Source organism: Oncorhynchus nerka, linkage group LG17 (genome assembly GCF_034236695.1).
Source record: "Oncorhynchus nerka isolate Pitt River linkage group LG17, Oner_Uvic_2.0, whole genome shotgun sequence".
NCBI lineage: Eukaryota > Metazoa > Chordata > Actinopteri > Salmoniformes > Salmonidae > Oncorhynchus > Oncorhynchus nerka.
Window position 1 is genome coordinate 31,689,589 of NC_088412.1, and position 18,611 is coordinate 31,708,199.

At 44.7% G+C, this 18,611-nt stretch overlaps 1 protein-coding gene across 1 annotated transcript in view; it reads right to left on the reverse strand.

Moving 5' to 3' along the window:
• Positions 1-18,611, reverse strand: part of LOC115145083 (SUN domain-containing ossification factor-like) — a 66,890-nt gene that overhangs the window by 20,314 nt on the left and 27,965 nt on the right. The window contains 12 exon segments of the mRNA XM_029686329.2: positions 1,172-1,227; positions 2,362-2,382; positions 3,689-3,794; positions 3,941-4,048; positions 4,334-4,401; positions 4,516-4,640; positions 7,095-7,203; positions 7,689-7,866; positions 8,212-8,424; positions 9,209-9,543; positions 9,635-9,733; positions 10,684-10,801. Coding sequence (XP_029542189.2) covers positions 1,172-1,227; positions 2,362-2,382; positions 3,689-3,794; positions 3,941-4,048; positions 4,334-4,401; positions 4,516-4,640; positions 7,095-7,203; positions 7,689-7,866; positions 8,212-8,424; positions 9,209-9,543; positions 9,635-9,733; positions 10,684-10,801 — 1,536 coding nt within the window.

Genomic DNA, 18,611 nt, shown 5'->3' on the forward strand with positions numbered 1-18,611 from the left:
ACCAAACGCCTGAAGGTACCAAGTTCATCTGTACAAACAATAGTACACAAGTACAAACACCATGGGATCACGCAGCCGTCATACCGCTCAGGAAGGAGACCCATTCTATCTCCTAGAGATGAACGTACTTTTGTGCAAAAAGTGCAAATCAATCCCAGAACAACAGCAAAGGACCTTGTGAAGATGCTGGAGGAAACAGGTACAAACATATCTATATCCACAGTAAAATGAGTCGTATATCAACATAACCTGAAGGCTGCTCAGCAAGGAAGAAGCCACTGCTCCAAAACCGCCATAAAAAAGCCAGACTACGGTTTGCAACTGCACATGGGGACAAAGATCGTACTTTTTGGAGAAATGTCCTCTGGTCTGATGAAACAAAAATAGAACTGTTTGGCCATAATGACCATCGTTATGTCTGGAGGAAAAAGGGGAACGCTTGCAAGCCGAAGAACACCATCCCAACCGTGAAGCACGGGGGTGACAGCATTATCATGTTGTGGGGGTGCTATGCTATAGAAGGGACTGGTGCACTTCACAAAATAGATGACATCATGAGGATGGAAAAGTATGTGGATATATTGAAACATCTCAAGACATCAGTCAGGAAGTTAAAGCTTGGTTGCAAATGGGTCTTCCAAATGGAGAATGACCCCAAGCATACTTCCAAAGTAGCTGCAAAATGGCTTAAGCACAAAGTCAACGTATTGGAGTGGCCATCCCAAATCCCCGACCTCAATCCAACAGAAAATTTGTGGGCAGAACTGAAAAAGCGTGTGCGAGCAAGGATGTCTACAAATCTGACTTAGTTACACCAGCTCTGTCAGGAGGAATGGGCCAAAATTCACCCAACTTATTGTGGGAAGCTTGTGGAAGGCTACCCAAAACTTTTGAACCAAGTTAAACAATTTAAAGGCAATACTACCACACACTAATTGTGTGCATGTAAACTTCTGACCCACTGGGAATGTGATGAAAGAAAGAAAATCTGAAATAAATAATTCTATAATATTATTCTGACCTTTCACATTCTTAAAATAAAGTGGTGGTCCTAACTGACCGAAGACAGGGAATCTTGACTCAGATTAAATGTCAGGAATTGTGAAAAACTGAGTTTAATTGTATTTGGCTAAGGTGTATGTGAACTTCCGACTTTAACTGTATCTCTTACCTGATGAGGCTGAGGGGGCAGAAGTGTTCTGATCCGAAGTGGGAGATGAGCTCCACCTGCAGTCGAGGGGTGACGAAAGGGTTAAACCACATCGAACACACTCACACCGGGGTAATTAAACCACCCAAACCATCCCCACTTACATTCTAGTCATCCAGTACATCTAAGCTAAATCATTCTAGTCATCCAGTATGTCTGAGCTATAGTAAACCAAAATATAGACGCAACATGCAACAATTTCAAAGAGTACAGTTCATATGAGGAAATCAGTCAATTTAAATAAATTCAATTGACTGAATTTATTTCAATTGGATTTGACATGACTGGGAATACTGATACGCATCTGTTGGTCAAAGATACCTTACAAAAACAATGGGCCTCAGGATCTCGTCAAGGTATTTCTATGCATTCAAATTGCCATAGACAAAACGCAATTGTGTTCGTTGTCTGTAGTTTACAGTATGTCATAACCCCACCGCCACCATGGGGCACTGTGCTAACAATGTTGACATCAGCAAACCGCTCGCCCACATGACATACACGTGGTCTGCAGTTGTGTGACCGGTTGTACGTACTGCCAAATTCTCTAAAACTGCGTTGGAGGAGGCTTATGGTAGAGAAATTAACTTTCAATTATCCGGCAACAGCTCTGGTGGACATTCCTGCAGTCAGCATGCCGATTGCACACTCCCTCAACTTGAGACATCTGTGTTGTGTGACAAAAACGGCACATTTTAGAGTGGCCTTTTATTGTCACCGGCACAAGGTGTACCTGTGTAATGATCATGCTATTTAATCAGTTTTTTGACATGTCAGGTGGATGGATTATCTTTGCAAAGGAGAAATGCTTACCAATAGGGATGTAAACAAATATGTGCAGAGAATTTGAGAGAAATAAGCTTTTTAAGCGTCTGGAACATTTCTGGGACCTTTGATTTCAGCTCATGATACCAACACTTTACATGTTGCGTTTATATTTTTGTTTAGTGTAAATCTAGTCATCCAATACGTCTAAGCTAAATCAAATCTAAAAAGGTGATGTGGAATTTGCCAAGCTCTATTGTTAGTTTTAAAATGTGTCTTGGTCATGCATTACACCATCTGTACACTGCCACCAAAGCTCCCCATTGTTATGGTACACTATAACGCATCATAGTGCATTACAACCTCTAAAAGAGAAGAATGCCAACCTTTATGTACTTGATGAACATCTGATGCAAGAGGAAGAGGAGAGAGAAAAAAAGTGAGAGAAATCTGTAAAAAGGCTGATTCATGCCACTAGCAAGTCAAGCATCTGGTCATTTTTCTTCAGCATTTTATTTTTTGGACAACACAACACACAGTATTCACAGACTAAACGCTTGCTCTACAAGAGACTACAAGGCAAGGTAAGGTAAGGTATACAAAGCAATACAAGGTGCACATAGCATTACAAGGAAATAAGGTATTATAAATATCCATAGCAGTAACTTTAGAGGAGGAGGGAAGAGGTAGACAGACATCAGGTTGATAACAGCTTCAGTTCCTATTGAAATTAAGACATCGATAACCCTAAGACCTTGTCACACAGTACTATGTGAAATCACAAAACAGTGGCATATTTTTAAAAACCCATACAATTAACCAAACATTACAAAAAGATGCACCCGCACGAAAAATATTGTTATTTTAAACTTTACAGAAAAACTATGAAAATGCAATAACACTTAATGTGTTAGATAAGAGAAGATTGTGAGGGGGGGGGTAGAGTTGAATGACTAGATTACAGTAAATACTTCCCCATACTATTTCTACTAAATTTATTACACATAGAAGTCGAAAAGGAAGCTGAAACACATCCTCAGAATATACATCCTCACACACAGTCACACACGCACAGAAGCATGTTGTGTGAGGTATGCCCAGGAATCCCCCTGGGCATAGAACATAGAATACAAATGGTGTGTGTTGGTTGGTTCTTCTATCCTTGTGGGGAACTAAAATCCACCCAAGTCCCCACAAGGATAGTAAAACAAGAAATTTCCACATCCCCATGAGGACAAAGGCTGTTTATGGTAAGGATTAGGTTTAGGGTTATGTGTTATGGTAAGGATTAGGTTTAGGGTTACATGTTAAGGTTAGGGTTATGGTAAGGATTAGGTTTAGGGTTATGTGTTATGGTTAGGGTTATGGTAAGAATTAGGTTTAGGGATTACGGTTATGGTAAGGATTAGGTTTAGGGATTATGTTATGTGTTAGGGTTATGGTAAGGATTAGGTTTAGGGATTATGTTATCTGTTAGGGTTATGGTAAGGATTAGGGTTATGTGTTATGGTAAAGATTAGGATTACGGTTATGGTAAGGATTAGGGATTACGGTTATGGTAAGGATTAGGGATTACGGTTATGTGTTAAAGTTATGGTAAAGATTAGGATTATGTGTTAGGGTTATGGTAAGGATTAGGGAAAATAGGATTTTGAATGGAAATAAATGTTAGAAGAACATAAGGTGTGTGTGTGTATAAATGTCGGTGTGTACCTTGACATATTTGGCATAGAGCTGTTCGTCCAATGGGAAGCTCTGGACTGTGCGCTCATCACGGGCGTGAAACGTTCCCAACTTCACCCACTTGTTGGTGGGGTACCTGAGAGAGAGAGGGAGGGAGAGGGGCGGTCAAAGGGGGGCGTGTCCTGAGGAAAACCAGAAAGGGAAGGGGCTACCTAGTCAGTTGCACAACTGAATGCATTCAACCAAAATGGGACTTTCACATTTTTCAGGATGTGTGCATACCGGTCACTGATGGAGACCAGGAAGTCTTTCGGCGTGGAGGAGAAGAGTTCAAAGTTAGCGATGTCCAACTGTTTCACCTGGATGGGCTCACACAGCTCTATTACAAACCTAGAAAGAGGCAGAGAGAGAGAAGGTGGGGGACAGAGAGAGTTAGAAGACGCAAATTAATGTGAGAACTTTCAGCTCTGTCAAATATCCTCATCTCCCCTTGACATCTGCCTGGGCAGACGGTTGGCAGTTGGGGTCACACGTGCTGAGCTGACAAGGGGACTAGCGTATGTGTATGCTTCTGGGGAAAACAGCAGTGCACTGAGTCACGTTGTCACCCTGCAGCTTCAGAGAGGAGACAGGACCGGGGGGGGAATTAGAATGTAGTGTGTGCGTGTGTCTCACCAAATCTTGTTGCTGCAGGGGTTCAGCATGTACAGGTCCATATTCTCCATGAGGATAGCTGAGGTACTCTGGAACCGGGGGACGAGAGAGAGCATGACATGGCAAATATGAGTCAATGGAATGACTGTTCCTGTCCTCCAAACGCAAGACTTCAAAGTAGTGTGTGCGTGCGAGTGTGTTACCTTAGCCTCTGTATTAGCTGACAGCATCTTAGCGCCACACTCCACAGAAGCATAGTTGTTTTTGAAGTTCTTCTGCACCTTCTTCACAGGGGGGATGCCGCTGGAGGAGGTATGGAGGGAGAGAGCTGGAAGTGAGAGAAAGGGGGGTTAGGAGGTGGATGTTTGTGTGAGCACGCTTAAGGGAACTCATTCATTTGATTTCTTTAGCTAGGATGGTCCACTCAGTAGCAATTGCCACTGTTTTCCAGGGAGTCCCGGGAAAACTGGGTCATCTTAATGTAGAGAACACAATCATTCATGTAGAGAACATACAGTACCTGTCAAGACATAATGTATCAGTAGCCTAGTCTGATTCCTATAATCTATGGTTGTTTAATCAGTAGCCTAGTCTGACTCCTATAATCTATAGTTGTTTAATCAGTAGCCTAGTCTGACTCCTATAATCTAGTCGCTATATCAGTAGCCTAGTCTGATTCCTATAATCTATAGTTGTTTAATCAGTAGCCTAGTCTGACTCCTATAATCTATAGTTGTTTAATCAGTAGCCTAGTCTGACTCCTATAATATATAGTTGTTTAATCAGTAGCCTAGTCTGACTCCTATAATCTATAGTTGTTTAATCAGTAGCCTAGTCTGACTCCTATAATCTATAGTTGTTTAATCAGTAGCCTAGTCTGACTCCTATAATCTATAGTTGTTTAATCAGTAGCCTAGTCTGACTCCTATAATCTATAGTTGTTTAATCAGTAGCCTAGTCTGACTCCTATAATCTAGTCGCTATATCAGTAGCCTAGTCTGACTCCTATAATCTATAGTTGTTTAATCAGTAGCCTAGTCTGACTCCTATAATCTAGTCGCTATATCAGTAGCCTAGTCTGACTCCTATAATCTAGTCGCTATATCAGTAGCCTAGTCTGACTCCTATAATCTAGTCGCTATATCAGTAGCCTAGTCTGATTCCTATAATATATAGTTGTTTAATCAGTAGCCTAGTCTGACTCCTATAATCTATAGTTGTTTAATCAGTAGCCTAGTCTGACTCCTATAATCTATAGTTGTTTAATCAGTAGCCTAGTCTGACTCCTATAATATATAGTTGTTTAATCAGTAGCCTAGTCTGACTCCTATAATCTAGTTGTTTAATCAGTAGCCTAGTCTGACTCCTATAATCTAGTCGCTATATCAGTAGCCTAGTCTGACTCCTATAATCTAGTCGCTATATCAGTAGCCTAGTCTGACTCCTATAATCTAGTCGCTATATCAGTAGCCTAGTCTGACTCCTATAATCTATAGTTGTTTAATCAGTAGCCTAGTCTGACTCCTATAATCTATAGTTGTTTAATCAGTAGCCTAGTCTGACTCCTATAATATATAGTTGTTTAATCAGTAGCCTAGTCTGACTCCTATAATCTATAGTTGTTTAATCAGTAGCCTAGTCTGACTCCTATAATATATAGTTGTTTAATCAGTAGCCTAGTCTGATTCCTATAATCTAGTCGCTATATCAGTAGCCTAGTCTGATTCCTATACTCTATAGTTGCTATTGGTTATCAGTGTGCAGGCCAGGCTGAGACGGTGTGTTGTACACCATACAGTACTACCGTACAGTAGTACCTTAAAATGCATAGGTTTTTTTCAAGAAAATAAAAAAACAAGGATGCAGGCATGTTACATGCACAGGTATGCGCACACACAAGTTAGCATTAACGCGGGACAGAGCAGGTTGTGTACACAGGGGCCCTTTGAGACTGACGTCTGGAACGGAGGCATTCATTCATATTTGACCAAATATCAATAACTTAAACATGACAGTTCAGTCAGTGTTTTCTTGTGTTTATGAGGAAAACTCCAGATGAAACCACTAATTATACTATTCAGAACTCATCTTGGATCATGTGCCATCGTCACCCTCTGTCCAAAAATGTGAAGGTTGTTTGGATGTGTTTCTGGACTGGGGAAATGTACCCCCATCTGTCTGTCTGATGGTGAGGCTGAGGACAGGAGATCTACACAAGGTCCAATTTCTAGCTCAGTGGCTAATAAAACAATGGGTTAACTCACTCTGCCATGCTGTCTATGACCTAACAGTGTGTTGGTGCCCATGCGTGTAATCTGGGAGCATGTGTGTGTGAGTGCACGTGGGGTGCTAAGGTGTGTGTTGAGTTTGAGAGTGTAACTCATGGATGTCTGTGTGTGTCTGTGTGTCCTTCTGCTCCTGTGGGCCATTAGTGATGGTGGAAAAAGAGTGCTGCCTAAGAGGACGGAGAGAGTGAGAGATTACGCAACACACACGCTGCAATACCCATAATTCCCTCAGTCAGAGAGAGAAGGGAGAGAGGGAAGAGATGCAAGAACAAAAGGCAAGGGAGAGAAACAGAGAGAGGGAAGGAGGAAGATGGAGGGAAGCGAGAAAGGGGAGGAGGGACTTGGAAAGGAGGACAGAGATTTCCATGCAAGGCCTCTGCACTAGTTTGTCTGACAAATTACTGTATTGAAACATCATCCCTTCTTTACGGTCACTGAGCTTCTCCTGAATACCATGTTAATGAGGGAAACATGTCCCTGTGTGTGTTTCTTACTCTTCTCCTTCTCCACTTCCATGACTTGTTTCTTCCACTCGTCGAATGTTGGGATGTCTTCCTTACTGGGCACTGAGGGGTCAGTCTCCTTACCACTGGCATCCACTGCCTTGTCAGGTATAGAGACACACATGTTACACAGACATGTTATACACAGACACACACACACACAGTGAGCTGTAATTGATATACATTATTCCTTTATAAAGACCCCAGAACAGTCAACAAAGCCTCTTACACACAAAGCCAATCCAGTTGAGCTGTGTCTGTCTGCAGCCAATCCGGTTGGAAAACAGACTCAGCTCTGCACCAATACTGGCTTGGACAGGGCTTCCCTCATTCTCTCTCACTCACATCCACTCTCTCTCTCTCTCCCCCCCCCTCCCTACAGTAGGAGAAGGGCAGAGGGTTCATTCATTGAATGAAACATTAATGAAACAACTCAGAGGACTGGCAGCCATGTGTAGCCCCAGTCCTCAATGTTCACACGCAAACCCCTACACTCCTCATTACACTTAGTCAGTGGCAGAAATAACAGTCAATTCTCTATAACATTACCAGCGTGGGGGACTAGGTTGTGGGACTCCCTCTCACCTGCTGGTCTTGGTCTGTGTCTTGGTGCCTGTGGGATGTGTTTCCCCCCTGGTCCAGCTCTGGTAGGCCCTGGTCGGGGTCTTCTGGGCTGAGAGACACCTGGACATCAGCATCAGAACCTGGAGCATCCTGACTGTGACCCTGTTCTGACTGGCTCTCTACAGAGTCATCATCACCACTATGGAAAGAGGAGAGGGAGAGAGAAAGACGGAGAGGGAGGGGATGAAGGGAGAAAAACAACATTTAATGCACAGTCTGGATGCACGCAAACAAAATATTTTCTTTCAATAACATTCCTTCCATTCATGTTCCATGCCATCAACAGTGTGTTTGTCCGTAATGAAAAACACAGCAGAAAAGAAGCAAAAAAAGGAAACAAAATAAAAGATGAATAAAGGAGAACAAGGCCACCGGTCGTTGTTTGAGTTTAGCGGAGAGGAGTGTCTGGCATCCGATTGGTTACCTGCATGGTTCTTTACCTGTTTCTGCTTTCTGATTGGTTCAATTCAAACTCTGTACTCACCTCGTGGGCGGGCTGCCAAAAGGAGGGGTTTGGGTTGCCAGGTTGTGGGGAATCATCCCACACTGAGAGCCAGAGAAATCAGCGAAAACATTGCCCTCTAGAGAAGAATTAGATCCAGCACTGGCAACCTCTAAAGAGGGATCGGCTTCAGCACTGGCAACTTCTACAGGGGAATCCTCTACCGCGGGATGAGATCTGGCAACCTCTATTGAACTGAGGGAAAGAAAGGACATGCCATTTATGGAAGAGCCCCTAGGAGGGAGGAAGAGGGAGAAAGGACAGATGGGGTGGGGAGGAGAGAAGGAGAAAGAGAGGGATGGGGGAAGAGAGAGAAAAGGGGATGAGGTTGGAGGGGGTGGGGTGGGGTGCGTCTTCGAATGGTAAGCCTCCTCCAGTCCAGGCTGTGGTGAGTCAAATGGTCATTGTAAAAGGCAAGTGTCCACATCTCGGCAGCCATTTTGAGTAGGTCCGACAAAGAGCGCTAAACTAGCCAGTAAACCCCGTGGCAGAACCATCCAAGGATCCAATGACACTTGATCTGATCAGGTCTGGCAATCCCCATCTGTCCAGAGGTCCAGTTTAGCAGACAACCAACATTTCCACTTGTTCCCACCAAGTCCAGTCCATGTTTTAGTCCAGGTTCAGATAGGTTTATTGACGAAGGAACCAGTGCACAAAGTTAACTGCGGGTTTATAGAAAGGGGCAGCGGGGGCCCCCAAGATTGAGGCGGGGAAAAAAGTCAAGTCAATAAGAAAAATAGCAACATACGAAAAATGTGAAGTAAAAATGTAAAACAAAAAAAACAACGAATGCAGCTGAAAGGGAAGACCAGTTAGATAACTGGATCTATCACAGTGGTAGACTGAATGACGCCTCTTACAATAAATACTTTATTGAGCCCAAGGACAAAAATGGTCTTGGACACATAATCCTGCTGTATAAACAGACATAACGTCTCATACACATCATGCGTACAATACACAGTTCTCATCTTACCTGGATGGGGCTGAAGCAGGGATGTAAGAGGTAGAGGTAGGTGTGTGTTGGGGGTCTTCTGTAGAGGGGGCTGGGCTGGGTTCTGCCGGTGCATCACTGGGGGTCTCGACTGGGCCGGGGGGGTCTGTGGAGGCCTGTCCCTGGGTTGGGTCGTCGCTGAGCGGTGGGATGGAGGGTGCCTGGTTCTGGAGGGGGGTGGGTTGTGTATCGGGCTCTGGGTCTGTGTGGATGTGTGTGTTGTGTGAGTGAGGCTCAGCAGCAGCAGCAGGGGGTTCAGGATCCAGGTGTGGTTCTGGGGATGACCAGACCACCACAGGCTCCTTCTGATTCACAGTCTGGAAAACACACACCTATTCAATTCTCATTGCACGCGTGTGTGTGTGTGTGTGTGTGTGTGTGTGTGTGTGGTGTTTGTGTCTCTGTTACCTGTTCAGTGTTCGGTGTGTTGGGCTCCTCTAGTGTAGCCCTCTTTGTCTCCAGTTCCACGTCGTAGGTGTGTGTGTGTGTCCTCGACGACGACTCCTCCTAGGGAACAGTCACACAACACCGTTAGAACACATGTGCGCACGCACGCGCACACACACACACACACACGGAAGAGGATGTTTGAGGTCCACAGAAAGTAGACCAGCCTGTTACACCTGTTAGGTTCTATATAAACAGTAAAACTCATGGACGACTATGAAGAGCTCCAACCAAGTTTATTCACCCACTGGGTCAAACAGCTGAAAATGACAAAGACCAGCACAAGTATTTATACCCTCCTTCAGGCAGTCTCCTCCTTACACCTCTAAACACTACATCTTTGTCGCTAGGCAGGAAGTTAAGTGATAAAGTGTTCCTTCACCTTCCTCTGACCAGACCTCGGCGCACGCTAATCCACAGCTAACCAACCGTATCAGTGGCCGCAACCAAGTGATTGCCTTCTCCCTTACTTAGTAACTTTCTAGGTCTATACTTCTTATCAAACCGCCATTCAGCCCACCATATACATTCCTCATGCATGTAACTATTAACGTCTGGCGTAGCAAGTACTTCAAACTACAACCCAACACTCCGTAAGACCTGACAGAGAATGATAAAGAGTCTGAGGAACACCAGAAACACGGGAATCAGCATCTCGGGTTGAGAAACAGTAAGTTACTTTGTTATACTGAGGGACAGAACAAGAGACTGTTCTATAAATGGACTGACAGTATGTCTGATTGCTATGGACACACACACACAGTAGACCAGCTCACAGTAGACCAGCTCACGGCCACGGAGGACTACATTTGGGTTAACACAGCAGCCCTCCTCCCCCAGATTGCCAGTTCTGAGCTGTGTGGATATGGGCTAAAACACTAGTGATTAGTCTTAAAGTGGCTAATGCTGTGAAGAGAAACACTGCGTGAGGAATAGTGGAGCATAGTGGGGTCTGGGGGAAAAGTCTACTGCACAATAACAACTAATGGGAAGTCTTACAGCCATCTCACCTTGTGGTCAGTCCTGTGGTGCTGCTCATCATGATGCTCTGGGAGGCTGCTTTCACCACTAGACACTCCTGGAGCTGACGAGCTGTGCTCTGAACAACACACATTATGACTGGGGTACCTGGAACACAGAGAGAGAGAGAAGCAGTCAGAAACACACATTATGACTGGGGTACCTGGAACACAGAGAGAGAGAGACGCAGTCAGAAACACACATTATGACTGGGGTACCTGGAACACAGAGAGAGAGAGAGACGCAGTCAGAAACACACATTATGACTGGGGTACCTGGAACACAGAGAGAGAGAGAGAGACGCAGTCAGAAACACACATTATGACTGGGGTACCTGGAACACAGAGAGAGAGAGAGAAGCAGTCAGAAACACACATTATGACTGGGGTACCTGGAACACAGAGAGAGAGAGAGAGACGCAGTCAGAAACACACATTATGACTGGGGTACCTGGAACACACAGAGAGAGAGAGAGACGCAGTCAGAAACACACATTATGACTGGGGTACCTGGAACACAGAGAGAGAGAGAGACGCAGTCAGAAACACACATTATGACTGGGGTACCTGGAACACACAGAGAGAGAGAGAGAGAGAGACGCAGTCAGAAACACACATTATGACTGGGGTACCTGGAACACACAGAGAGAGAGAGAGACGCAGTCAGAAACACACATTATGACTGGGGTACCTGGAACACAGAGAGAGAGACGCAGTCAGAAACACACGTTATGACTGGGGTACCTGGAACACAGAGAGAGAGAGAGAGAGACGCAGTCAGAAACACACGTTATGACTGGGGTACCTGGAACACACAGAGAGAGACGCAGTCAGAAACACACATTACGACTGGGGTACCTGGAACACACACACACAGAGAGAGACGCAGTCAGAAACACACATGGCTTTGAACAATGTATACATCCAAATGTCACATACACCAGAGAGAAAGGTAGATGTGCGACCAGGGGGTGGGGGTATACTGTAAGTTGACAGGCCTATAAGTAGACAAAACATAATGTATTTTTACGATTTCAGTGACATCATGAAAATCGATAAATGGTTGTGTCTCAAAACGTACCAAATCAAAAGATGTGATCTATATAATGTGCGGTTCAGATCATAGGGTCGTACAGGAGGCATGTATAGGTCTAAAAAGGGCCCATAACAGCCACTTTCATCATGATTTTCTAGAAAATGGTTTGTGATACAAAATGTAAAAATAATTGAAAACATTCTTCTTCACAATTAAGTTTCGATGTGTGAATTGCTAGAACAACCTGAGATACCAAAACTATTTTCCGCTCCCGAGAGGATCTGAGAAATATGAGTAATAATTAGCACAAATTCCACCTAGCCAATCGGGGGTTGATTTGGAATTGGGCTTCTCCCACTTTATTCAAACCCAACGACTAGTGAAACACCACACGAGGTAACATCACCATGAGGGGGCTAGTAGTGGGTAGGTCACCTTACAAACCCCTTGAACTGTAGGCTCTGCCATATACCCTAACGTAGCCTTTAGCCATACAGCGAATAGACTTCTACACCTAGCTACATAGGCCTATAGTTTAGGGTACACCTCGTGACTAAACAGACTTCTGCCACGGTAAAGATAGAGGTGAAGGCAGGAGTGTCTGTCACAACATGTCTGAGGAACTCCGGGACAGGAACCACAGAGATGATTGACAGGTCTGTTTACCACTGGGTTTCTGTGTAGGGGTGGGTGTTGTACTAGCTCCTAGACTAGAGCCTGATCCTCCAAAACAGCAAACGACACTAGTGTGGGCAAGGCTCTTCTCTACACAATGTGTGAATGATCGTGTTGAAAACAGTTCAGTCTGACAGAGAGGCTGACTGACTACGGAGGAGGCCAGGTGTGCATAAAAACAGGGATTACCAGCTTCTAGTCTGGTTGTGGGGACACCGGTCTGTCCGCACTGCACCCCCCCATCCATCCATTACTTCAGAACTCCTCGACGCACAGTAGAACTAGTAGTAAAGTAACTATATGTTGCATGCTACAGGAGTGAGAAACACTTCTGTGAATACAAAGTAGGAAGTTATGACCCAGTTAGAAACTGCCCTCCCTGTCCCCTTCTGTAACACTACTTGTAAAGAGAGCCGAGTGTTGACACATGAAAAAAGAGCCGAGTGTCGGTGCACATTCCTACTCTTAGAGAAAGAAAGGGAAGTAACCTTTGCTTGAAGGAGCAGCTTTGGGGAGGAATGTATGTGACCTAGTTCTGTTAGTTATATAATGAGTGGAGGGGGGAGAGGAACAGGCAGGGAAAGAGTTGCCCCTAGATGCTGATCTAGGGTCAGTTTCGCATTTTCCCCCACTAATGGTTACGTTTAGGATTGGGGAGGGAAACATGATCCTATATCTAGGGGAAACTACACCCCTGAGCAGAGAAAGTGACAGACCAGAGATGGGAGAGGAATGAGAGAAGAGCCCAGAGGGGCAGCGAGAGGAGAAAAGAGATGTCTGTTCCTGTAGTCCATCAATGTCAGTAAAGAGGGAAGAGCCTCAAGCATTACACTGACTCAGCGCTTCTTCTAGCCTACTTCCGCCATCTCTTTTCTTCCCCCTCTCCATGCGTTTTCTACTCTTCACAACAGGCAGATGTAAACCTTACCACATCTCATACAGGCAGAGAGAACACACACAGCGGGGTCTGGAACTACTGCAGAACTGATCTGAGACTACAGGGCAGGTAATATGGTGACCAGCTCCCACTAGGAACCGGTGCAGTTCTTCCAGTTCAGTGCAGATGAAGGAGAGGAGCTGGAACAGGAAGCTACATTAGACTATTGAGATGCTATAAGAGTTGATTTGGGATTGGACCCTGATAAACTCTGGGCCCCTAGTGTCACATTGGGACAAAAGACAGACACATCGTTCAGAGGGTTTGGCATCATGGTTGAGCAGACTCACTGCCTGTGACTCACTGCAGATAATCTGATCCGCTCGCCTCGATGCACGGAGCATGTCTGGCTAACAAATATTCTCCCGTTCGCTCTCCCTCTCTTTCCGTCTGCCTAATACACACACAAAACACCAGTTAAGGCTATAGTTATGGCCAGCCAAATCCCCTGACATTTCCTGTTAGGTTTAGAGCCACACAAAAGGGCCAAAGGGAGAGACAGTAGTTCAGGACCTAGCCAACAGACTGCACTGAAAACACAGCGACACCAAAGCCTGTGTCCACCATAACAATAGAGATTGGATGTGGAGGGAGGCTGAATGGAGGGCTACATCGTCCTGCGTTAAGATAACAATCCCTGGCTTATTTGACCTCTCCTTACCCGGACTTTCCCACCCAACACCAGCACCACATTTTGTCTGGACTCAATGTTTCCTTTATGAATACTGACCTTTATTCCCAGTTTTGAATTGAATGATAAACCTGCCAGCGTGTCTGATGAAGGTATACGACCACTGCACTGACTTTCCTCCCTCCTTTGGTCTGTCTACACACACAGAAACAAACCTCACATAAGCACAGCTGTCCAAACCCAAAGACAGATCTCTGGTAGCCAGTAACTAACTCAGGTGCTACTGATGGTGATGCAAGGCAGTCCCAGTAGCCTAATGTAGCTCGGTGCAGGTCCTGCGTTGCCTAACTAGCTGCACACTAAACACCATCTGATAGCTCTTAATTAAGAGTGTTAAAATGACCCACAGCTAACTATAGCATGTCAGGACCACACCTTTCTACTCACAGCTAACCTCATTACTACTGACACAACCACCCCTATTCTCATTTGATAGTGTCAGCAGAGAGAGTGTGCGAGAGAGCGAGCGAGCGAGCGAACAGGGACTCACCAGTTAGCAGGTAGGTGGAGAAGGTGGAGAGAAGCCAATATAACAGGGAAGGAGAGGAGGGAGAATAGATCATCCACTAGCTGGCAGTGAGGCAGTTGGCAGGAAACAGTGTTGCTGTTATTTCACGTTGTGGATAAAGTACATCATGGAGACTGACAGACTGAGGTCGCAGTGGATGGTAACACGTTTTGGCCTGTAATGGGTTGGGTTATGATGCTGCTGCAGGAGTTTTAAATGGCTAATTGGTTTTTAGCTAACAGAAGAACCAGAACAGCAGCAGCAGAACCATTCAGCCTCCAGAGCACTTGACGTCCAGGGCTCTAAAGCACGACCATTCTGATCGCATATGCTCTCAAATGGTTTTTCTTTATGTTGCGGATTGGGAAGGTCGCATTTATCATTGTTAAACCATGTAAAACTATTCACGGGCCATAAACCACTAGTTTAACACCTTGTTCGGTGATGTGCGTTACCTCATAAGATAGCTAGCCAACAAAGTGGTACATTTAACAGTAGGCTGTATCCAAACATTCTGGGGGCAGAGAATGAGAGGAAAAGGGACAGCTTCTTCAGAAGATCAATGATCATAGCAATGAATGAATGGCAGATCTCCTGCATGTCATCATCTCAAACGTGACGTTCTTAAAAAGAGACCGTGTACGATGTTCAATGTAATGCATCTCAATCAGGCTCCCAGTGTTTGGTCTGGAGCATGAAGTCCCAAGCTCTGCTGGTCGGCTACTACGTAGCAACCTAGCCGTGTCAAAAACTCTTACAGCCACTTTCACCATGATCCGTTGCTAGTTACAGCCACGAACACCATCATCCTTAGCAATGTTCTGGCGCGCGTCAAATTCTTCCCGGCTTCCTGCCATGTTTTCCATGGGAATATGTGGATGACGTCAGCACTATCACTACCTACTGGTTTTAATGTCTATGATATCAATAAGGAAATATTGCTTTTACATCATGTAGAAACTGACATTTTCCACAAATGACTGTCATTATATTCCAATGACAGTTATTTGTATCAACATTTGAGCTTTTTATAATAAATAAAACATATTTAAAGGGTTACACACTTGTTTCTAGGGCACATGTGCTTCAGAAGTATCTATAATTAATTTAGGCTACATCTCATACACTAAAAATAAAAACTCTGGTGCTCATAAATGTAATGTTGTGCTAACTTTTTAAAGTTGGGCGCACCGTTGCTACAAATCATTTTTGTACATTTTAGACATCTAGTTCTGCCATTGTTAGCTAACATTTATCTAAATACCATATTAGAGAAAGACAGTTACTAAAATTGGAAGTCATACAAGAACAGCATTCATACTGAATAGCACAGTTATTAGCCCGAGGTCTGAAGGCTGATGCCATTTGAAATTGTTCTGTTAATAGAACAATGTGCGTGTGGCCCTGAGGTTGGAGAGAGTCTTGTGATGCCGGCAGTTGGATCTCAGATTAGAGATGGTGGACTCTCTGGGTTCAGTGGGTGGTACGAGGTAGGCAGGAGGGAGTGGTGCTGAGAGGAGCATCAAAGTAGAGACAGTAGAGAACACCACTACAATGCATGTTGGTGGAATACCTATTAACAAACCATCTTCTCCCACTTTCTCCCTCATTGGACACCAAACCTAGATGACAAAGGATCTTCCCTCCATCACTGCCAAGTCTCCAATGCCTAGAGACACCAAATGCATGGACACTTGGACAGAGACTAGACTGAGACGTTCAAAAGGTCATGAGTCCAGCTGTTTCTTTCTGACCTCAGGTACGTATTAAAGATCAAAACCAAACTCTAATAATCCATATAGCACATCTACTGAGCCAGCAACAGTGGAAGACCAACAGGAGAGAGAATTAGTGGTAGAAACAGAAAGGATCGAGAAGTAGACAGAAAGCTACACAGAGGTAAAGAGAGAGAGAGAAGTAGAGAGAGACCGGTGTGCAGGCCACAGTGAGTGCAGGCCAGGCAGTATGCCAGCAGGGCTGTTAAAAGTAGGGCAGAGCCACAGCCAAGCAGACAAAAAGATTCCGGCTGAGCACAAGGGGGGCAGAGCTCTTAACAGACCAAGCACTGTGTGTGTGTGTGTGTGTGTGTGTGTGTGTGTGTGTGTGTGTGTGTATTGTTGGGCGCATATACTGTATGGTTCTGTATGTGTTTTTACCAGAGTGATTTGATATAAATAACACAGGATAGCAGTTGCAAAGCCCGCTGATCCCACATAATCTCCTTCACTGGAGCATCACTTGGAGGGCAGCTGGAGCTAGAGGAGGAGGGCATCACCAGAATATGGGACATCATGGATTTTCACTGTTCTGGCTATAGATACAGACTGCTAGGTTCTGCAACAGCTAGCGGGTCTGAAACATCAGCTACAAGCTGTAGTGGCAGAAATGAGTACTGCACATTGCAAGTGCCAAGCTCTACCAACTGAGCCACAGGGGATCACTACCGTGTTCTGTATTGCAAGAGCACAACACTGTGGCTGATCCACCAATCTACTTGATCACCGTGTTCTATCAGTGATTCAACTCTGCTACTGTGGTACAAATCCAGCCAACGACTAGTTTTAACAAGAGCTGCTCTGGTGTGTGTGGTGTGTTAGTGAGCAGTTCCAGGTCATGACTCATGATGTCACACAGAGGGGGTTAGGTTTAAGCCCTTGCAGCAGAGCAGTATGCTACCACAGTGCATTAGGCAGATACACTTCAGTCAGTCAGAGAGCAGAACACCGAGCACAACCCTTAATGTCCTGGCCCACAGCGGGCTGTAATGCAGTAAACGCTTCAGCATCAGGACCAGGGAAAGGAGGTGTGTGTAGGCTGAGTGAGGGAGAGATCCCACACCAAACCATCTTTGTTATTGACTTGCAAAACCACACTGCAACAGAGTGAAGCTCAAACAATACTTATTTGACTCACAATAAACTTACATTGCAGGCAGACCGTATAGCACAGATCCACAACTAACCTACTGCATGCATTACTAAAATACGTTGTCCCACACACACACCTAAAGTCACCAACTAACAGTTATTTTGTTCTTAGCCATAACTATCTCCAGAAAGTTGTATATGTTGAGGAGTGACAGTGCGAGATATCACAGGGCCAGTCTCTCCCAGAACAGCTCTTTAATGTTTAGGATTGGGTAGAATAGGCAGTTCCTAGATCTGTGGCTTAAGGCATCTTCTACCTGGTACAGTCAGAAACAACAACAATAAACTTGACTGTATAGCCTTCTGTATTACTCAGAGCTCCTCTGTCAGGAACTGGCCCATGCCAACACTACAGTACCATGCTAACAGCACTTAGGCTACTAAACCCATTGGAGTGACAGACATAATGACGCCGGAGGGGACGGCCGACATTTTACGGGCTCCTGGACAATTGTGCTATTTTGTGTGTTTTTTGCGCTGATTCTAACTTTGTTAGATGTTCATCATGTTTTGGCAATTGCTTCATATACAGAAAAAAGCTTCTGGACATCAAACCAGAAATGACTAATCCCAGACCAGGACATAATGCTAATCGAAGACCAGGCCCAAATCCCTGTCACTCGGGGGAGGAGGCGTTATAGGGGTTGGCGTGCGGTATATCAAACAAGACTGCGACGGCGAGTGGATAAGTTGCCATTACCCTCCGTTCTCTTGGCGAACATGGAATCACTGGTAAATAAACTGGATGAGCTCCGTTCGAGACTATCCTTTCAACGTGATCTGAAATATATGTTTCACTGAGTCGTGGCTAAACAAACACATGAAAAATATAAATCTAGTTTTTTTTTCTTCTATACATCGGCAGGACAAAACAGCGCCGTCCGGTAACTGAGGGGGGAGGGGGGGGTCTCTTTTGGTCAACAACAGTTGATGCTGGATCTCTAATATTAAGGAAGTCTTGAAGTTCTGCTCGTCTGACTTAGAATGCCTCATGATAACCTGTAGATCACGCTATTTATCAAGAGAGTTTTCATCTATATTTCTCATAGCTGTCTATTTACCACCACAAACTGATGCTGGCACTAAGACCATACTCAACGAGCTAAATAGGGCCATAAGCAAACAAGAAAATACTCAACCAGGTG